General features: G+C 42.2%; 1 protein-coding gene and 1 long non-coding RNA gene across 3 annotated transcripts; one reads left to right on the top strand and one right to left on the bottom strand.

Annotated features, from left to right (window-relative positions):
- Window positions 1-47: 47 nt before the first annotated feature.
- si:ch211-168f7.5 (mucin-2) lies at window positions 48-14,630 on the bottom strand. Its single transcript, XM_023289133.3, has 4 exons — window positions 13,953-14,630; window positions 5,626-5,845; window positions 4,343-4,573; window positions 48-4,141 (listed from the first exon to the last, which is right to left on the bottom strand). Exons 1-4 carry the CDS (start codon window positions 14,208-14,210, stop codon window positions 1,605-1,607), a joined length of 3,246 nt encoding a protein of 1,081 aa, XP_023144901.2. The 5' UTR covers window positions 14,211-14,630; the 3' UTR covers window positions 48-1,604.
- Window positions 14,631-19,967: 5,337 nt separating this feature from the next.
- Window positions 19,968-22,813, top strand: LOC129350396 (uncharacterized). Of its 2 annotated transcripts, XR_008603794.1 has the most exons (3): window positions 19,968-20,066; window positions 20,672-20,830; window positions 22,326-22,813. It is a non-coding gene; the product is annotated as an uncharacterized LOC129350396 (long non-coding RNA). The 2 variants fall into 2 exon arrangements; XR_008603793.1 differs by lacking the exon at window positions 19,968-20,066 and having other exon boundaries at window positions 20,486-20,830.
- Window positions 22,814-23,063: the final 250 nt, after the last annotated feature.

Here is a 23,063-nt window from a genome sequence, read left to right as displayed (position 1 = left end):
AACTTCTTTGGTTGTAAAAAAAAATGTAATGCAGGTATTTCAAGTAGTTTGGTTATCAGTTTCTTTTATTAGTTATAAGCCATGAGAAGCCACAAATTTATCTCAAATAACTCATCAATATTTTAATCATTCAATATTTATTTCAAAATCCTGAGCAAAATATCAAATTAAAGAGTATTTGCTTGGTTTTGGTCATTATTTGGCCAATATGATTGTACTTCAGAGGCAATATTACCCATAATCAAAGAGGAATATCACATTCTCACAATAGCTATAATCACTGAACAAGTCACAGAGCAGCATGCAGAAGGGGAGTGTGCACACACACATCCATACTCATGGTTAAAGGAGGGCTCAACTATATCATAATGAAGCTTCTTACAGTCAATACTATAAGTTAATTTTAAGCATCTTCAAATTGAAATACTTTGCCATGAAAGGATCCCAGAATAGTTTTAATGTTGAGTTGACAGATCCTTTAAAACAGCATTCACACAATGAAAAACTCCACTCAAACCAATACTAAGGAAGATTTTAAAAGGATTTTTAGCTCCTCAAAGGAATAATTCAACCCTAAATAAACTGGCCACTTAGATGTAGGTGACAAATTAAAGGAAAAGCCAACATAAAGTGTCTCAGTAAGGTGTTGAGTCATCACATGCCATCAAAATAATTTCAGTGCTCCTTAGCATCGATTCTCCAAGTCTGGAACTCTGGAAGGAAGAACAGCTTTCTTCCCAAATATATTCCCTCATTTGTTCAAAACGTCCCTTAGGTGTTCAGTTCGATTGGGATCTGGTGACTGTGAAGGCCAAAGCACATGATTCACATTATTTTCATCAAACTATTCAGTGAGTCCTCATGCCTTATGTATGGGGGACACTGTCATCCTGGGAGAGACCAATCCCGTCATCGGGTAAAGGCGATCACTCAGAATGTATTGATTTTGCAGTGATAATTTCCTCTCAGGGGACAAGTGAACAAAAATAATGACAGGAAAATGCCCCCACAGCATAACAAAGCCACCAGATCCCCTCAGTGTAGAGCCAAAGGGCTCTGTTTTTTCCTTTTAATGTGTCAACAGTCTGTATATTTCCTTCACTCACTTCTCTCCGTGTTCTGTGCTGCATCCTAAAGCACTCTTGCGTGCTACTGTAGGACACACAGTTTAAAACACGTGGTTTTCTACTACAAAAAGCTTCAAAGCACTCCAACTATGCTACAGAACATATATGGAGGAATTTGACAGGTATTTTGTAGCTTTTTGAGAGCTTAGAAAAAGTGGCTATGTCTTTCAAATTTTACGAAACCATTTCTTGAATGAATTAGTGATTTATGCTTTGAACAAAATTAATAGCAGGTGGTACAGACTTTATGTGCCTGAGAGGAACTTCCATCATGTTTGTGATGAATGAAATGACTGGCGGATATCTTATGGCCAGTTTTATAGAGGCAGTGTAACTGTCTGATCAGTCATAAAACTTTGAAAAGTCTAAAATGATGGCACTTCCTGTTACATCAAATATAACACCAAACATCACTGGTGGTTTAAATTCAACACATGGAAGATGCATCTACTTTGATGTTCATTTGTTGTAGAAGTGTCACTTCTTGGATGGCTTCCGTTTGAGACTCAGGGACCTCATGGAGCCAAACACTCTCCTCCCCAAATCCCTCAGTGATCGGGAGCGCTGGAGGGGCATCCGTGGAGGAGGGGAAGGAGAAAATGAAGGGGAGGAGAGAGGGGAGAGTGAATGGCAGCTGCCTTCTAGGCTCTGAGAACGAGAGAGGTTGAAGAGGCTGGCAGTGGAGGACAGCCGTTTGTCCTCCCCCTTTGCTCTGAGAAGTCTTACGCCTTCATCTCTGCTGAGCCCCATGCCACCTGGTCCCACATCCAAGGAGGAGACCCAGTGCGACCGCTTTGTGGGCTCCTCGCTGTGGTTACGAGGCACCAGCAAGCCCTGAGACTCACTCCTGAACAGAGCTCTCCGAGAAAGCCTGAGGCTGGAGCTGCGTCTCTCCCCATCCTCTTTCCCCCTCTTCTTTGAGAAGATGGGGGAGTTATCCACTTTTGGCCTCTTGTCGCCACTGCTGGATGAAGCCTTCGCCCTTCGGTGCTCCCTCCTCCAGCTTCCAACGCTGTTCCTCCTCCAGCCATAGCCATACTCAGCTCTGTCCATCTCCTCCTTTTCACTTTCAGACTCTTTGCCCCATAGCCGTCCCTCAAAACCCCTCCAGAGTTTGTTGGATGACTTCTTAGCTGCTGTTTGTGCCTTCTCCTCATCCTCCCCCCAAACTGAGCTGTAGTCCTCTCTCCTGGCATAGCTGCTCACTGTGGCTGCCCTGATCAACTTATGGGAGGCATGCTTTCCCCTGTAGAGCCCGTCTCCCTCACCCCTCTTCCACTTGCTGCCACCCTCGTTTCCTCCCCCACTCTGCCGAAGGGATCCACCTCGTGGATGGATGCCGCCATGCTCAAAAGGAGAGGGTCTGGTAATGGTGCGGGGCAGGGAGCACTGGAATGGCGCATCCCGACGGAAAACCGAGAGGGGGGTGGCACCCAGGGGGGAGGGCTGGAGAGGGCGCGGAGGAGAGCGACCTCTTGGTGTAGGGCGGGAGGCAGGAGAGGAAGCCGTGGAGGAAGGAAGGTCAGATGGGGAAGGGATCTGCTGGTAGTGGCAGTGTGAGGAGTAGTGGGGAGAGGGAATATGGATAGACTGGTAAGGGTGTATGGGGCTGCTGGAGTGTGAGAGAGGAGGGGTGAGGCTGGACTGAGACTGTGGAGAATGGGTGACACTGAGAGAGAGCTGTATCGGTCTCTGGGGATTCAGGTCCGTCAGCCTGGTATAGTCAAGTGGCTGATCTGTCTGGGCTGTCAGGTGAGTTTTACTGTGACCTCTCACCTCACCTGCAGTATCTGTTTGGAAGCAGTCAATATCTAGCTCCACACCTTGTTCCATCAGTCCAACCACAACAGCTCTAGACAGGCCAGACAGGCGGGAGATCTCCCCCACCATGGGGGAGTCTTCACTTAACTTGGGACTAGAGCTGGACTCTTGGATCAAGCTGCTGCGCTGAGACCCAGGAGCTGATCCAGTATTTGTACTAAAGACTGATTGTCCAGTCTCAGGTGGCGCTCCGCTGCTCCAGTCTAATGAGCGACAGAAGGCGGATGACCCAAACCCAGGACTGGTCCCAGACCCTGAAGGGACCTCCAGGGAACTGCGGTGGCTCAGGCTGCTTGGACAAGTTGAAATGCGAGGACGTGATCTCAGCGCTGGGGTGGGTGTAACAGAAGAAAGTGATGAGGCAGAGACAGAGACAGTGGAAGTTGTGGGAAAATCACCCCTTAAAGCACCACAACTGCCATTTTTAGAATTGTCCAGCAACCCGCGGCCAGAATTTAAACCAGGAGTCAGGTTCAAGTTGAGGTTGAGATGCAGATTTATGCTCAAGTCCTCTCCGGTTGCTGAAGGAAGGTTACCCAGGTTGATTGAATTCCTGGTCCCTTTTTTCCCAGCAGTGCTGAGGCTGACTCTGGCTGAGTTCCCCAGCAGTGACTTACAGGGTGTGATGTTGCCCCCTGGCAGGGTGGAGGGTGTGCTGCGGCTCTCAAAGGCAGAAAGTGACTGGGTGGAGCCGTGACTTTTGCCAGGAGTACAAAGGCCTCTGCGTGTGGCTGGACCAGGGGTGGCAGCAGAAGTGAGATCAGAGGTGGAGGAGGTTGTCCGACTGTGGTATTGGCGAGCCAGCCGAGAGATGTACTGCTCCAGCTGGGTGAAGGAGGCCGGTGTGGGGGGCTGCTGTGGCTGGAGAGGCAGATCAGTGTTCTGTGACTCTGTTGGCTCATCATGCTGTGGTCCTTCAGGGCTCGCTGAGGCTGACTGCTCCTGGCTCTGGGAGGTGAAGAGGGGGCTCTGGAGGGCAACGGCATGCAGTGGGCTTGGGTAGGAGTACACCTCTTTGGTCCGGCGAGACACCAGGTCTGTGCAGTAACGGGGGTCCAGCTGGGGTTTTGAATGAATGGAGGAGGAGGAGGCAGGGTTGAGAAGTGGGAGGAGAGAAGAAATCAGGGAGTCACCCAATCCTGAGCAAAGGTCTGACAGAAAACTCAGCCCCGTTGCTTCAAGGTCACTTGGGACTGTTAGAGACAAGAGAAGAATTTCAGACCAAATTTTTAAATTTAAGATCATGATGATGGTTAAAATTTATAAATGCATTATACCAAATGTTTATAGTCAGAACATTATTTTGAAGTATCTTCAGTGCGCCTTTCTGAACCATCTTCAAGTGAGTGCTGAAACAAAACATGGACGGATTTACAAGATCTGTACCAGCTCACCTGAAACAGGTGTCTCTGCTGGTTCAGGGTCCTCCTGGCTGGTCTGGAGTGCAGGCTGCTGCAGCTGCACTGCACCTTCTGACCACAGGATGTCAGTGTTATCTGCCGACAGAGGAGCCTGCTCCCACAGCTTCAGGGGTCTGGCAGGTGGCCCCTGACCTCCGTGAGCGGCATCACTGGACACAGAGTAGCAAGAGTCCGACAGAGAGCTCCCGCTCACTGAATAAAAACCTTGAGAAGAGAAAAAAAATCAGGATACATGAGTCATAAAAGCAGCCAGCAAGTTTTCTATAATGCCCAGAGGTGCTAATGATTTGGGAATAAGGCAAAGGAGAGTCGTGACTCTTCCCAGCATTCTCTGTTTTAGATATTGCACGTACTCATGGGCCTACTCATATTTTTTTGTTTCTACTAGCTTTTATCTTTCATCTCTTGTGAACTGCTTACAAGGGCATATCTCTCTTTGTCACTACTTGTTAAAGCTGATTTTGAAAAATGGTAAAAATGCATAAGTAGAAGAAAAGAAAAACAATACAAGTGAATGTCATCACTGCTGCTGCTTTGTATGCTCCTATACATTTCACCAATAGGTTTTACATCCAGCCACAGTGTCTTTAGCTCTACGTTTGGATGTCATACAGATAAATGGGTAGTGAGGGTCAGCAAAGAAAAAAAAAGTTAAATAAAGAGGAGACATCTCCTACAGAAACTCAAACTTCATAAAAATTCCAGGAGAAAGGCGTCATGGGACCTAGTCTACTGTTTGACTAACAAGTCTACAACTACGAGGGTAGTGCAGAGCAAAAATACAACAGCTGTGAACACTTCAGCTTCTCCCACAATAATAAAAAAATCTGAATGGATATGTAGGTTTCCATGAGTAAAAAGTTAAGCTGCATAATAACTTCTAAGTTTAAAAGGTCAAGCCTTTGGATATTTGTGTTTGAACTGGATTACTTGCATGTTTTCATTTTTATAAAGCATAGTCAAGTATGTGAGAGTACACAGAGAAAGAAATGCTCTTTTAGAGGTACAGGGAGCAGAGTTCCAGAGATTGGATAACAGTTTGACAAGAGAGGCTGACATGGAATAAGTCAGCGCCAAGTCACATAGAGTGCAAGTAAACAGGAAAAAAGAGAGTGGTTAATGTTTAATGAGAAATCTCTCAAGGTGAGCTTTAGTTATATCAGAAGGTGACAAACTGTTGGTCATCGGACACGTCAGTGCTGTTATCACATCTCCCATTCTGACCACTGAAAACAGCTGTGTAGGTGTGCAGTTACCTGAACTCGGTCTGGAGTCACTGTCCAGGTGGACCACACCACTGAGTTCCGGGGTTGGGGAAGAGAGAAGGTCTGATGGGGCGTCCCATGACAGAGTGGACCAGCGTGAGTTACTCCCCCTGCCAGATGACAAGTGGACCGGTCCGTCTCCTGAACTACCACCACAGTCCTCTGGGCTGCTCTGACAGGGCAGGACCATCGTACCTGTGGGAGAGGGAGCCTGAAAAAACAAATATGTAATCATTTAGTGAGTAATACTGAAAATCATCTGGAAATAATATGCAACATGTCTGAAATTATTATCACAATAATGTGCAAAATCACACCAACACCTTCAAAATAACTGACCTGGCATCAGTGGAGGACTGTTATAAAAATGCCATGCCTGACCAGAGACGTGGTTTGTGTCATGACTGAAACATAATACGTTGGACGCATGATAATGAACTAAAACATCTCCTTGACAACTGAATAATCAAAACGACGACTGGTTCACTATTGAATTATGAATTAGTCAGTTAATCTTTAGGTTTAAGGCTGCACAGTAGCTTGGTGGTTAGCACCATCACCCTGCAGCTAGAAGATCCCTGGTTCACGTCCCGGCCTGGGATCTTTCTGCATGGAGTTTGCATGTTCTCCCTGTGCAAGCATGGGTTTTCTCTGGGTACTCTGGCTTCCCCCCACAGTCCAAAAACATGCTCAGGTTAATTGGTGATTCTAAATTTCCCGTTGGTGTGAATGTGAGTGTGATTGTTTGTCTCTATATGCGTAATGAAGATTAAATGGTGTATAGATAATGGATGGAAGGATCTTTAGGATAGATAAGATTGTCTTCAAAGTCTGAAACTTTGGACTTTCCAACCAACAAATCTTAGAAAAAATGCCTTCCCACACTCCCAGTTTAGTCGTTCAGTTTTGTTCGATTCCTGGATCCTATAGGATCACGATTATGTATTTGATCCCATAGGTGCTTAAAAAATACGCCAAGACAGCCTAAAATTGCTGACTGCCATATCTTCAGACTCCACACAATACATTAAAAAAAAACAATGTTCTGTTAGTTTCAGAATATAGGAAAATGAAACTAAGAAAAAACTACTTCTTTAACTAAACAACACATTTCTGCTATTCTATGCAATCTCCTTTAGATAACTAGTGTGATGTTCTCCTACTTTCCCCTGGGAACGCCCACATATATCTTCGAAAACCTCGGGGTTAGATGGTTAAGGTGCAAACATATAACCACAATGTTCAATTTGAGCAGGACTGATCACAACACGATTGCACCAGATGTCAGTTATATTGATTTAGTGTTAATATATGTTGACCTGTGAAGTGAAAAAAGAGCATTTCTACCAAACTTGAAGTATAATCAATAAGAAGCTGTGGAACTTCCTGAAGAAACAAGTTCTCCTTCAACAAAAGTTTAAAGAGATAGAAGAGATACAACCATTTACAGTATTATGTAATTAGATCAGTGGTTCTTAACCTGGGTTTGATCGAACCCTAGAGGTTCGGTGAGTCAGTCTCAGGGGTTCGACGGAAGTCAAGAGACACACCTGACTCATATGATTCGTGATGACGCCCTGCTTGGCCATCACTGGCTGCAGGTGATCACGCTACATTGCTTGGCCAATCTGTGCTGCAGGGAATTTGGTGCGCTCAGTAGTCGACTTGTGACTGTCGTGATGGTACGTTGTGTGATTTCTTTCTTAATATTTTAATCCATACTAACTATGTTGAGCAAAAAAAGAAACTAGTCGGACGAATATGTACAACATGGATTCACATGTATAACGGAACGTGATGGGAGTCAGCGTCCTATCTGCATGATTTGCAATGCCAAGTTAAGCAATTCTAGTCTAGCACCGGCGAAACTAAAGGAACACTTCCTTAACCCTTTGATGCGCAACATGGGTCAAAAGTGACCCAAATCCAATGGAAAATGGGTGTCTCCTGACCAACACTGCGCATGAAAGGGTTAAGCTGCATGGAGATGGGGAATACAAGAACACAAGTGATGTTAATGCACAGAACATTTTGTGCACTAGTAAAACATATAACTATGTCTTGAATTTGAAAAAAATCATATTTTATTTTTCAATAAAGAAGGGTTCGGTGAATGCGCATATGAAACTGGTGGGGTTGAGTACCTCCAACAAAGTTAAGAACCACTGAATTAGATTGTTAATGCTGATGCAACAGGGCTGCAGCTACACAACTGCTTCTCTGGAAGGCGTCACAAGAAAGTGAAAAGGCTGAAAACCACTGCATCTTTAAAATTATATCACATTTTGTCACATTTTTTAATAAATCTTGATCAAAACAGCTGTTGGATTCAAAGAGTGGAGTAAAATAAACAATATTAGAAGTACAAAATAATATGGAAATAAGTTAACCTTAAGTGTACTTTCCTTGCTTTAAAAACACAACTTTGTATTTTCTGGATGTCCTTGCTGAGCAGAGACGCAACTAAACCCGTGTGAAAAGACGATTAGAGCTGTTGATCCGTGATATCATTTACAGTCCGATGACGTCACTCCACACATACCGGAACAGTCAAGAATGAGGCCCCTTATACCCCCCCCCCCCCCCCCCCCCACACACACACACACACACACACACACACACACAAAACAAGAACAATCACCCCATCAAGTTAGCAAAGTGCCTCCATTTCCCAGATTAGTAAGGGCTCAGTAGAGTAGTAAACCCCCTCCTCCAATTATCCTCCAAATCCCCTACCCATCCCTGCAGGACAGCAGCCCCTGCATTAGCCTGATGGAGCCCAGACAACAGCAACACTGTGAGTGGCACTGATCAGTCCTCTTGTTACTGAGGAAACAATACAGGTAGTGACTCACCGCCGGGGCGACAGGAGAGGAGGGGGATTCACAAGATAAAGGGAGAAGACAGATGACGTAACAAAGAACAGTCGCAGTGGCAGAAGGAAAGGCAAGAGGGGGGTGGACTGAGGGGAAGAAGTGGGTGAGAGAGTTTCAGACTTTGGCATGACTTATCTCCTCTCTTTCTCACACAAGATCCTGTCCCCCATTTTTTTTTTTTTTTTTTTGTTCCTGTGACTCTACAGTGAGTCGTGGATGAGTGGGTGACCAAAACGAGCGCGAGGGACAAAAACAGAGACAGAAAAATAAGAGTGTGAGTCACTGAGTGAGTTAAGGCGGCAGAGGGAGGGAGGGAGGGAGGTGAGGAGGGGGTGAGCGGTTGCCGGGTGAGGGATAAGGGCATCTTGAAGGACCCCCACCTCCCCCACACTCCCCTTGACAAATAATCCTCCCCTCCCCTCCCCTCTCTCTCCCACTTCTATAATATCCTTCGAGCCAGCCGCCCCCTACTCACCATAGCTACAGCTGCTCGCTCTCTAACTCTCACTCGCTTCTCCTCCCACACAGGCCCACAACAGCACAACAGGCCTGGCGAAATATTTAACTCATCCTCAGCCTGAACACACACACACACACACACACACATTGCAATCATGACTTTCCCTGGTATGTATGTTCTCTTCGTCTGTCAATTCTTCTTTGTGTCATAGCAGCACATATGTTTATAATCCCGCACATGCCAGGGCCTTAACTTCACTTTTCCATTTAAATAACCTTTCAGAAAGTCCCATGAATGTTCCCATATTTGCAAAAATCTCTCTGCATGTTATCCTTCAACAGCAGGATGCATTACAGGATATAATGTTACACATGATCAAATCATAGGAGGCTGACAGACATGAGGGTGGGGGTCTGCTGAGAGCTCTGTAATACGATATTCCTCCATGTGAGAGGAGTGCAGCTCCTCTAAAGCGTAGAAAAACGTATGGGTCGATTGGATAATAACCCTACAGTGATCGCAGCTGCACAAGCAATACACCTCTTAATAGGTGCATTATGTAATCAGCAAGACAAATTGCAGCGGTTGCCACGTCCAGGCACAATAATTTGGACAAACAGTGCAGGATGGTGCGAGCGCTCAGTTGTTCGTTCTGCACGCCTCTTTATCTATTGTTTCATGCATTATTAATGCAGTATTGAAATTTATAGACAGCCCACGCTGTGCATCTTCAGTTGAGAGTTGATGCGCTCCAGCTTTTTCTGAAACATTCAGGTGGTTCTTTCACATAAAAAAGCATCAACATTGCAGAGTTTTTCTGGGAGCTCAGAAAGATCCTGAGGCAAAAAGCACAGGGAAACAAAAGCTGTCTCACTCCACAAGTCGGGATAATGGGTTGTCCGTGTAAGGAGATGCTTTCCAAGACTAAACAAATTTCAACACAGGCTGCCTTCAGTGAGAACATGCACAGCACTGTGGATACTGCTTATTAGGGCTGGAACCAACTATTATCCTTATTACTGATCCATTGTCTTAAGTAATTGATTAGTCATTTGGTCTATAAAACAGCCCCGAAAATACTCATCTCAGCTTCCCTCAGTTGCTTTCTTTTTGTCACAAAATTAAAGCTATTCAGTTTTTAAAAGTGTTAAGACGAGATCAGTTGGCCCATCACAGATATATTGGAGTTGGCATATATGCTGTTTAATATTCTCAAAATAAAACTTACTTTTACAGAACATAATACAGAAATAGATGTTTAGTATAATTTAGAATAACGTCATCACAGAGTTTATCCAGCAGAGCAGCTCTGACTTTACTGCTTACAATCCTCTCAGTACTGTCTGCAGCACATGCAGCAGAGACGGTGGTGCGGAGTCGATCTGTGTCTTCCTGATAAGTTACTGACTAGTTTGTGAAATACATTGCTGGAATGTGAATAAACAATCTAACATACTAGCAAGTATGAACAATATTGGCCTAAATATTGATATCGGAGGTTCTTATTCCCTAGAAATGCCTCAAAAATCCAGTATCAGGCAAGACAAGAAAAGTCGACTGTTTTTTTCATTTGAGAAGCTGAAACAAACGATTATTCTTGATCAAAATAGCTGCTATTAATTTCCTGTCCATCAATTAATCTTCTAATCACTGCAGCTCTGTTGCATAATTAAGGGAAACTGTGCAGCATGTTCCCGACTTCTCCCACTCCTGTCCTCGACGTGTTATCGCCAGCCAGAAGGATTTTATTTTTGAACACTGAGCAGCAACAATGAGGATTCCACCAACTCGGCCTTGACATTCATTTTGTGGGCAAAAAGAGCTGCTGACAGGTTTTCTGTTGCTCTGTACAACACATGCAGAACACTTAACATTCAGCAAAGATTCAACAAATCAAAGCTCGTTCTATTTATACAAACGGATCGCACAAAACTGAATTATGTATAACATTAATGCAAATTAAATGTGTTTTATTTCCACAAACAATATTGAAAAAGCATTGTTCGGAAACCTGAATGCTTCACAAATGCTGGAATGCGTCACGTGGTTGAAAGGAGTTGTTTAAAACAGTGTTTTTCCATCACAGATGAAACCACACATAATCCTGACCTGCTAAATATGGATTTGCCCAGTTCTCTCTCTCTCTCTCTCTCTCTGCTATTAGAGAGAAAAGGTGAATCACATTTCAGGAGTTTAATTCCAAAATGATTAAAAAAACAAAACAAAGCTAGTGTTAAAGGAGAGCGCATTATGTTATTAGTCACCAAATCCTCGGCTTACAATATATATTTAAAAGCAGAACGACCTGCATTTTTCAAAGCAGTGGGTAATGAATTACAGGTAAAATGGATGGGTTTGAAGGTGAAATTTCACTTAACTTCTAGTAAATAAAACGACAGGTATAAAGTCACTTTCTCCTTCTTTTTCTCTCTCTTCAGCAGATTTAAACGAAATGTGGTGACTTTCGCCAACAAAAACAGCAATTTGTTTCCATTAAGGAAAAATTAGTGCGTGCATGTGTGTGTTGGTGGAGGCTGGCCTGGGTAAAAGGGCAGCATGCCAGCCGGTTCTAGCTACACCGGCAGCTCCCTTCAGAGGTGAGAATGAGCAATGCTGCTCGGCCTCTCCACAGGAGCTCTCAGCACCACGGGGGGAGCCACAGAGGAGATGTTGGTAGGTGGGCGGTGAGGAAGGCGGCAAATTATGAGACGCTCTTCCATGCGGATGCCCTCTCTCTGGGATGGGACTGCAATTTCTGTCCCTCCACTGATAAAAAAAAAAACTGATTCATTATTTCAAGTGTCGCCTGCTGTCTGCAGCAGCCTATCCTGGGAGGTGACTTCATATTATTTTGTTGAATAAATACACAGTTCTGCGGAGGTGACCTCAGCTGTAGCCTGGTTCAGACGGAACATGTATTAATATGCTGCAGGCTGCTGACTAACACACTCCCTGCTATCAGGAACACATATTCACAGTATAATAACAGTTGGTGCAAACTGACTGTGATGAGTTACTGTCTCAGAATAACAGCGACATGTTGTTGGCAACAGCTTGTTGTGTATCTGAATAAAAAGCTCCAAACAGTAGCAAAACCTGAAACACAACATGAAGCTGAAATGCCACCGGTTCATCAAATCTGGAAACAATCCAGAGATAATCCATTACAAACTGATTTGGTGCAAAATAACACGCACAGTGGTGCACTTTATTTGCAATGCAGCGAGGTTTAGCTGCAAAGAAAACAAGTCTGCACACTGTGCAGCATCTCTGATCAGGCTTTTGGTTTTTGTCTAACAAAATCACTGCTGCAAAGAGGGTCCTTTCATAAAACTAGGCCATCTATGTTGTAGGAAGTTGCTCTAATGTTTTGAAATTAATGTCGCATGACCAAAGAAATGGGCTGAAGTATCACCAGAATATGCAGCTAATGATTTCTTCCATTATTGATTAATCTGCTTAGGCTGTAACCAGAAAATGTTCAGCGTATCTGTTAGAGAACATGACAGATTGACTTATCAATTAACCTTTTCAGCTCTAAATCCAACCTGAATCCATCGTGTCACCGGTTTGTCAGGTCTGGAAATGATCACAGATAATCCCTGGGAGACTCATTTAGCACAAAATAACACAACATCACACTGCATTTTCTATCCAAAGCAGCAAATCCATAGAAAAAAGTTGGTTTCTCATGATTTTTTGATGATGTTTTGGTCTTAAAGAGCAATTTAACTTCTGAAAAGAGGATTGCTTCATTTGAAAAGGCTGTGAATGTAAAAGAGAAGTAAAAGGACTGGTGGCCTGTGAAAAATATGAAAGACTGCTGGATTTCCTAAAGCTGAAACCAACCGTTATTTTCATTATTCATGCAATGAATAATTATTTTCTAGAGCAATAATTGGATTAAAGATGTTAAAATTGAAGTGTTAAGGCTGCCTGCTTTGCCCAAAAAGCTGCATCGAGTAAGACAAAAAAAACCTCTGCAAATCTTCATGAACATTTTCCTCATTATGTTTCTGTCAGTGCCTTAATCTGCAGGTTTTTCAGCACTAGTTGTCCCTGTTGCGCTTAAAATTCTGTGTTTTCTGGCCAATGCTCAATTCAGATTAATAGCATCTCTAAATCGACAGCCCTGGTGGCTGCAACAACAGTCGCTCAGGTTCTACATGTTGATGACTTCACAGGTTCAAATTTAGTTCAAGTACACAAATAAAGGAGCGGAGCGGCTCCAGCCTCAGTATCCAGGCCTCAGGATGGGACCTGCTCACATCCTGCCCTCCTGGATTACATGTCAACCCACATTCCCCACATTCTCAACACAAAAAGACCTGCGTATCCATTTCAGGGCAACTTTGGGAAAGAAGGATGCTTTCTGGTATGTTTGAATAAAGGCTCAGCTCATAACCCCTCATTGAGGAGGTCTCACTCCACTGGAGCATTCAGGGTTTCACAGGAAAAGATCAGAAATGCACTTCTTTTTAGAGAGCTGCTGATGGAGCAGAGCTTCACAGTGTGATCAGTGCAATTTAAATGCGAACTGGGTGTCAGAGTGACCTTTAGAGCTGATGAGCTTACCAGCCAGAGCCAGGAAATGCAGCCGTGTCTGCTCGCTGGCTCGTCTATTAAACCCTGCACCTGACTGGAGCGCCTGTTTCCCACCACATCCTGCTGTAACCTTGAGGCAGGGCACGGAGCCAGACAGGAGCCGTCCTGGTTCTCCGACCTCAATGACATTTGCTCCATGTGACGGTCACACCGTGCTGCTGAACATAACGATCGGGCTGCCTGCTCTCTGGCACCATCTCAATCAATTGGGTATTCAGCCCTCGGCACAGCCATGCGCCGCCAGGCAGCGATAAAATCTGTCTGCGGAGCCGCAGAGGGACTGGCTTGTTGGCAGATCACCATCATCCCCGCATCCATATTTAATAATCTTGCTATGTCGAGATCCGGGCTACGAGCTGACAGACGCACTGACTGACCTGTTGCCTGCGGGATGTCGCAGAGCCATGCTCGGCGTCCGAGGCGGCGCTCTCCGAGGTTCCGCTCCCCTCCTCCGCATGTGCATCCTCGTCGTTGGCGACTCGGTCCTCCAGAGCGGCGTCCACCATCTCCAGGTGTTTGCACCTGAGCACCTCCAGCTCCAGCACCCCGGCCAGCGTCGCCTTGAGGCGCTCTCCGATGCGGACGCGCTCGGTGCCCGACCAGAGCGAGTTTACGCAGCCGCGGCGGGCGGCCATCCTCGTCGGGGTGCCGGCAGGCGGAACCGGGGCGCACCGCTGACCAGCTACCGTGCAACGGGTGAGAGGAAGGATCGGGCTACGGTGCAGCTCCCAGTAGAGCAACACGGGTCCGGACGAGCGATACGAACATAGCAGCAGCTCGAATCAACGCAGCATTAAGGGAATGTAATCCAGTCCATCTGTGGTGCCATGCAGCCTGCAGCTCAGGCAGACCCGCTGACTGGCACAGAATTCCTCAATCCACCGGCACACCGAACGAGCATTAAGCAGTCATGTCTCTCATTAACCCAGGCTCGGTTTGCTGTTGACATTGTCCTTTTTCTCTGTCACTAATCAGCCTGGCGGTCCGTGGAGTGTCCGCGGCGCTGCGCTCCGTGCGCTGCGTCCCCAATGAGACAATGCAACAGACAGACGGGCTGCTAACGTTACATGTGGGAGCAGCAGCGGAGAGGAGGAGCCACTGCACCCGGGGCTCATCCAGGATTGGACGAACAAGTTTTTCGAATAGCTGTAAAAAGAATAGCCCGAGTGTCCAACTTGAATGCAGGACAGCAAGTGTTCAGAGCAGCATGTAAGCAGGAACATTTAGGAAGCTGTTCACTCCTCAGGTTCTGCTCATGTACACCAGGGGAAAATGTACACCGTTAAAAGTGATTTAAAAATAACAATTTACTGGCGTTTTACAGATGCTTCCCGTTTTTTGTTAAATTGCACATGATAACTATTAGAATCATAGAAAAAAGTTTTTACGTTGTGTAAAAAAACAGTAAATAACGTCCACATCAAAGATTTTCATACTTATAATGGTAAATTAACCATATAGCTACACTGTATTAAAATCAGCAAAAAAATAAATAAAAAAAATTACATTTATTTCCTGTTACTTGAAAGAAAAAATATATTTAATGATTTTTTAAAAAAATCTTGTTATTTTATAGATTTTCCCTGTTGCGTTAAATTACGTGTAATAACTAGTAAAATGACAGAAATTATATTAGTTTACACATTCATTTAAAAAAAGATCAAATCTGTAAATATTATATGACATTAAAATTTGGTACTTTTATGAATTTTTATTGATTATTTAACTATGTTTGACCGTAAAAATTACACTATCTTTATTGTATTTAAAGCCGAAAGCAAATATTATTTTACAGACATTGTCCATTTTTTGAAAGAATAAATAGATTTAAATACAATTGAAAATGATAAATGATAATAATTAACAACTAGTAAAATCTGAGAGAAAAAAATTAATTTACATTTTTACTGTAGACATAGAAAAACAATGTTTTTACAAAGGAATTTTTTTTACATTATTTGACTGTAAATTTACACTGGTTACTATATTTAATCAAGTAAAAAATATTAGTATTTTCCAGATATTTACTGGGATTTTCCCAGTTTTTACAGTTGTTCAATGTTACAGTATTTCAACATTTTCTGACACATTTTTTTTAGCACCCTTGCTGTGAGATTTTGGGATTTTTTTACAGTGTACTTTTACTGTCCTGTGTTTAAATTTGACAACTAAACTTTACAAAGTAATGTTAAAAATCAACTTAATTTCTATTGTCCCTTTCAAAACTGGAGCTGCAAGGTGCCTTAGAAAGCATCAGTGTATACAAAACATAAATAAATGTCAATAAAACATAAAAAGAAGACAATCAAAACCAATAAAGTCAGCGATACATTAAGAATAGCAAGAACAAAACAATAGAAAAGGATGAAATGTTGTACGGAGGCACTAAATGGCTGTAAGGGCAGTTTGTTGTAGAGCACTGGGGCTAAAACAGAAAAAGCTGTGTGCTTGTTGAGCATAAAGACTCTGCAGACCCACACAGGTGTTTGTAATTGCTCTGTCTGAGTGTCCCTCCTGTCAGGTGCAAATGAACCGGAGTTACATGTAATTATTTCACTAAACTCTGTGCACTAGAATAATAACAGGCTAATAAGTGAAAACACCTGTGTTTACATACAAATTATGTACTCACTTTGTTAAGTACCTGCTAAGTTATTGATTTAATCAGCAGAAGACCAGCTACAAATGCTGCTTATACTTTCATGCATCAGTCTATATAGATTCACTAAAAGTATATCACTGACAGGTTTAACTCTGAACTAAAGTACATTGAGCTAGTTTTGCAAGCAAGAACTGTAAGATAACATTTTTAGATTGGGCTTTTGATATTCTTTGTCATAACTAAAGCATCTTAATATCATTATATGTTGCATTTTCTGGCTATTATGCTGTTGCTGTAAAAATGTTTTTAAAAAAAAAAAAAAAAAAAAAAAAAACAGCCACCTTCTCTGGGCCTCCATCCAGGGACCACTCAAGACCAGCTTTGACCTTGTGAGGTGAAATTTCCAACAAATTTCCCCATTTCTTTTTTCTCAAAGACAGTCTGCCCAAACAACTCACAGCTGCTTCAGTTTCAGGGTCTGTCTCTCCATAACAGATCTGTTATTAATGTGATTAGTAACACCTGGACTTTCAGTACAGCGACAAGTAAAAATGTCGACTGTGAACATTTGCTTGTAGTAATATACAAAATAATGCTCTCCATAAATCTTGCAGATCTGGTTAGTTTTGTGTCAAACCACTGTTTTAAACCTTTATCATTCTAATTTATTTTGCGTCCACATGATGCATTATCATAAGTAATATTTTAAAATCAAGCTACCTCAAGCTAATGGACACACAGTAAAACCTTCAGCATGATTTATATCAGAACAGAAGTTGGTCTTTAAAATGTATGAAGCTTCAGATTCCTCTGAAAACAAATGAAGGATATTATTATTTTTTGTGTATTGTTATTTTTCATGTCTCCAGTCACAAAAGAAATCTGTATTTGCCTTTTTTTTTCTCAGACTGGATCACTTTATAGTGAAACTGCTAGAAAAAACATTCATATTACTGTTGTAGATAGACAAAGTATCAATCAAAGTACAGAGAACCTTGGTGCCACCTTTTTAACCAGCAGAGGGGGATCTTCACCCACAACAGAGCATCTGTCCATGATTATGTTTTCTAGGCTGGTGATTCACAAACTACAACCTGACCCTAAAGAAAGAGAAAATGTCCAAACCTGACATAAACGGTTCATAAACTCAGCAGCCAGTTAATTTGCAATGCGCTCTATGAATTTTTAGAAACTTCTCTTATGTTTGACACAATACAGTTCAGCAGCAACACAAACTACAGCACCCCACAGACCATAAAGTTAAATCAACACTTCTTGAAATAGACTTTAATATAGCTGTCATGATTGAATAAAAACATCAATCTATATTAGTTCTAGCTTAAAGCTAAGGACTAAATGACAAAACATTATCACCCGTCTGGGAGCTTCTGATCAGATGGTCTTTATCAAAAGAGGAACTTTGCTCAGTTGTTATCTGACTTTAAGTTCTGAGAAACTGCTGTAAAAATGCAAACTTGAGCATCTACATTTTCCTGACAGCTCAGCTATCTGCGTAGAAAAATCACATGATTTGACTGAAAGCTCCAGAACAGCTGCAAAACAGACCTTAAAGTAAAATAGGTTTATCCAAGGTAATGAAGAAAATTTTACCAATGGTTCTGTTCTGTGCAGGTGTCCTAGTAAGTTAAGAATGTGTAACAATGAGTCTGTATTAACGATAGCCAACTTACTGAAACAGCTAAATAGATTTCAGCCATGTCAAAATGAGCGACAATAAAAACTGCTGACCTTTGCAATATATTTGAGCAAATTTTAGCCATGGTGTGCTAAAAAAAATACAGCTTCATAAGCAGTTGGATATATTTTCATGTTTTATGTTTGACGTAGATGGAGTGTAACCAATAGTTTGTGTCTGCCTTCTCTTATAACCATATTTAGGGAAACATGGAGGCATAGCTGGAAATCGAGAGAGGCCTTTTGTTTCAGGAGAGGTTATTTCTGAGGTCTATGGTCTGATATATGAAACCGAGCTGGTGATTTAAAGTCAGTTAGCCAGGCAACGTAAGCAGGATTTGGCATATAGTGCTAATGAAAAGTATTCCTGCCCCTTGGAAGTTTTCCCTTTTGTTTCTCTTCAACATTGAATCATTGGCCAATTTAATTTGGCTTTTTTGACAAGAATTTACAAAAAAAGAGACTCTTTTATGTCAAAGCAAAAGAAGACAAAAGAAGATTCCAGGCAACTTTGTAAAATACTTTTTAAAAAGCACAAGTCAGGCGATGGATACAAGAACATTTCCAAGGTCCTGAATTAAGCTCAAGCAGAATTCACCAGAAGGCATGTGGGGGAACTCTGAAATCAACTGGTAGAAAATTATTTGGGCTGATGAGACCAGAATTGAACATCCCCACACTAAAGCATGGTGGTGGCCACTGTTCCCTCTAAGCTGCGCGCGTGCGCAATTACGCACTACTGACACGGTCTCCGCGCACACAAAATCTGCGCTGCGCACAAAAAAAATCCAACCTAAATTGTAAATGAAATAAACACGTAACAATTTATTCTGTGCTATTTTTCAGTGTGAGTCAGTGAGTGACCGGTGACTGGCTGCTGCAGCCAATGATGCGATTCACATACGTATTTACCATAGACTGTATATAATGGTATTTACGCAGCTAATCAACGTCATGCGTCCTTATGTGCAGCCATCGTTGTTCTCATAGATATGAATGAGTAGATAGGACACGCCCCTTTGAGCTACGTGCTACAGCGAGGCTAAGCTAGTGGGGGCAAAGATTCAGTGCATTCCGTTGATGTCAACAGCGTGAAAACGGAAACAACAAGTATGCCGGCTCACTGTGCTGCATACAGTTACACACTACGTCGTACGATTGAGACAAGGAAACTTGGAATGACTTTTCATAGGTAAGAATAGTTTTTGGCTCTTTTTTCATTATGAAATCTTGTTGAGAGCTTCCAGTCTATGAGAGCTAACTAGTTAGCCACTAGCACTCACGTGTTCTTCATAAAGGAAGTTGAGGAAGACTCCTGTGCTGATGCAAGTGAACAAATAAGACTGAAGAGTAGATGTTTATAGAGAGGGCTTAGGACTTTTTCAGGAAATCTGTACACTTTAATAGTCCATCCAAAAAATAGTATTTTGGTTTTAAGATGGCTGAAGGGAACGCTGGTAAAACAAGAGTCTACAGCTGTGCAAACATCTGTGAGACCCCTCATAAGCACAGCAATGCATTGATCCAAATGCTACACACTGATGATGAGATGCGATCCTGTAATCAACTGGTCAGTTTTATTACTTTTTTAAGAATAGTAATTTCTGATGTTCTCATTACAGCATCCAGTATGTGAATGTCTTCTGGTTTCTTTCTCCTCTACAACAGTAAACTGAATATCTTTGGGTTGTGGGCACTGGTCCCTCTAAACTGCGCGCGTGCGCAATTGCGCACTGCTGACACGGTCTCCGCGCACAGAAAATCTGCGCTGCGCACAAAAAAAAAATAATCCAACCTAAATTGTAAATGAAATAAACACGTAACAATTCATTCTATGCTATTTTTCAGTGTGAGTCAGTGAGTGACAGGTGACTGGCTGCTGCAGCCAATGATGCGATTCACATACGTATTTACCATAGACTGTATATAATGGTATTTATGCAGCTAATCAACGTCAGACGTCCTTATGTGCAGCCACCGTTGTTCTCATAGATATGAATGAGTAGATAGGACACGCCCCTTTGAGCTGCGTGTTACAGCGAGGCTAAGCTAGTGGGGGCAAAGTTTCAGTGCATTCCATTGATGTCAACAGCGTGAAAACGGAAACAAGAAGTATGCTGTCTCACTGTGCTGCATACAATTGCACACTGCGTCGTACGATTGAGACAAGGAAACTTGGAATGACTTTTCATAGGTAAGAATAGTTTTTGGCTCTTTTTTCATTATGAAATCTTGTTGAGAGCTTCCAGTCTATGAGAGCTAACTAGTTAGCCACTAGCAAAACGCTAAGGCGAGCTAGCAGCTTGACAACCAAATACCAGACGATTAATAGTAGCTGTAGTATAGTTGTACAAGCAATAGTAGTAATACTAAAAGTACAAGCAGCAGTAGTAGTATAAACAGCTGTTAGAGTCGTAGAAGTAGTATCAGCATTTGTAATAGTATTACAAGTTGTAGTAGCAGTGCCAGTATCAGCAGCAGTAGTTAGTGCACTACCACTACTACTAGTAGTAGTCACATTGCTATTACTACCACCAATACTACCAAGCCTAACTCATGTATATCCAGATTACCATCTATTATCTTCCTCCAAACCCATTTTATGATTGGGATTACAGGCAGTTCTTTAGGACTGCTCTCAAATAATTGAAATGTTACTACTTATCAAATTAAATAACTCTGGTCTCCAGTATATTGGCGAATTTGGTTCTTTGTACTTAATTTATTAGCATGATTTCTTTTTAATATGTTGTGTACAGACTTAATTACTTCTCTGTCTACTTTTCTTACTCCATGTAGGTTTCCCAGAGACTATGGGTTGAGGAGGAATTGGAAGTTTGTCGGCTTAGACCTGGTGTCATTCCATCAGTGTTAAACTTCCTGGCTCATCTTAGAAGAGTACGTGCCAGAAAGACCACAACCAAGCAGCCTTGAGATCTTAGGCAGCGTCTCCCTGAGGTGGGTGTCGACGGTGTTCACAGTCAGGTCTGTGGTAATCCTGTCAAAAAACAAAACAGAAAAAAATCTAGATTATAAATCAACATGTAACCAAAGCACTCTGTGTATAACGCCATAGTATGGGATGTAGTTCAGAAAATGTCAAAGTATAGTATGCTTTACTCAAGAATAACATAGTATGGCCTGTAGTTCATAGTACAGCATGTCGGCAAAAAACCCCCATAGATTATTATGTGGTTCAAAAAGCGCAAAATGATAGGATGTTGCCTAAAATTGTCATGTATGATATGTGGTTCAAAAAATGTCATAGTGCAGTATATTGTCAAAATAGTATGTTATTCAAGAAAACATCAGAGTATAATATGTCGTCTAAAAAATGCCATAGAATAATATTTCACTGCACAAGTAAAAGTATAGTAACTTTTAAAACTGTTCAAATTCTTATATGTTGCTAAAAAACAACAAAAGAAACTAAAACAAAAAAAAGGTCAGTAATATGTCAATTAAAAAAGCCTATAGTATAGCGTGTCGCCCAACAAACATCATAGTATAGCATGTCGCTCTAAAAGCGTCATAGTATAGCCTTTAGTCCACAGCTGTCAGTAGGTGAGGAGCAACACAAAACCAGTCCAAACGCTGGTTTCCAGAGGGTTAGACGAGAATTTATTTGAAAGAGTAAGTTTACAACAACACAACATGTGAGGGGGTTAAAAACAAATGGGTGTTAGTAAAATAAAAATAAATAACCAGAACTAAAAGTGAACTTCATGTTGACATTGATGGGCATTCCAACCAGGAACAAAGTAAAAGATAATCAATACGAAAAAAAACTCTTCCTGTTCACCTCTTCAAGCCTGTTGGAAATCAGCCTATTCTGAAATTAATCATAAAAGAATAAAACAATGTGTCAGGCTGTTTCCTCCGGTTCTTTTAATGGAGTAGTCAAGAGAATTCAATTCAGGTTAAAAAGAGTCTTTATTACACCAAGATTGAATGTGCAATACAGAGCTCTGGGTCCGAATGCCTTTCCCTAACAGACAACAAGTGTTCAGTCAGTTCGAGCAGAATCAGACTGGCTATTTCTCCCTGACCCAGTATTTTATAATCTAACAGAGTTAGCGTTGTTGTGCAGGCCGCTGGGCGAGTTCCGGTTCCTCCCTTCTCTGATGTGCTGCTGACTCGCTCCCGTGGCCTTGGTTCTTCTTCTGTTTTCCTGTAAAACAAGGATACTCTGCACAGCAACAAAAGCTACTTTTCTACTGCTGTTTGAAAAAATGTCAAGGGCACTCTATGTTTAGAAATGAATCAGTGTCACTCTGTCTGTTTAGCAAATACATCTTTCTGATTAACTATTATAAGCAATTTAGCAGTAAGCATCCATCATTATCAAATATTAATGAGTATATATTCCCACAAGCCCAAAAACACACTGCAGTAGCACCCTAAACTAAAACTACCAATGGGTTCCCTGTTTTCCTTTCTGAACAAGTCAAAGGTCCCTCTCTATCTCCCTACACATCCACCAACCACTGGAACACATCTCCAAAGTTCTGCCGGGCCAGCTCAGCTTCCCCTCAGAAGAAGTTCCACCAGATGAAGGAGCCTTTTGAGAGGCAGCTGGCATCGTGATTGGACTGTACTTTGGTCTGTTCCAATTCAGCTTTAGCTCCAGAGACGGCAGGCAGGACGAGTCAACGGAGGCCTGGTGGACGAAGACATGCAGCTGAGTACAATCCAGAAAACAACAGAGGAGGAGTGCAGCGGCCAGAACAAGCAGAGTAGCATCGTATGTCTCTTAGAAAACATCATAGTATAGTCTTTGGTATAAAAACGCCATCATATACATCGTATATTGTACAAATAACAAGTCAAAGCAAAGAGACATACATTGTAGAATTGTAGTAATTGTGGGCTGACTGATTTACTGATTATCAGTATTTTATTTTTTACTGATTTACGGTAATAAATACATTTAAAAATGGTGCTAGTTTGGCTCTGAACCTTTATCTACCTGTGGTTGCTCTGTCTTCTGGAGTGATTTGATTGGTTATGCGTCACGAATAAAACTCCTTTAACTTAACATCTGTAAACAAAACAAAAACGTATCAACAAAGTTTTCTGTTAGTTTGTGTTCTTCTAAGTTTAACTCCAAGATTTTAAATACTTTCATTTACTGCAAATGAATATCGACTCCAAATGTCTCACTAATAATCATTATCAGCCTTAAAAACCC

The sequence above is a fragment of the Amphiprion ocellaris genome, chromosome 13 (assembly GCF_022539595.1).
Source record: "Amphiprion ocellaris isolate individual 3 ecotype Okinawa chromosome 13, ASM2253959v1, whole genome shotgun sequence".
Classification (NCBI taxonomy): domain Eukaryota; kingdom Metazoa; phylum Chordata; class Actinopteri; family Pomacentridae; genus Amphiprion; species Amphiprion ocellaris.
The sequence above is the reverse complement of the archived record's forward strand: the minus strand, read 5'-3'. Positions and strand labels throughout refer to the sequence as shown.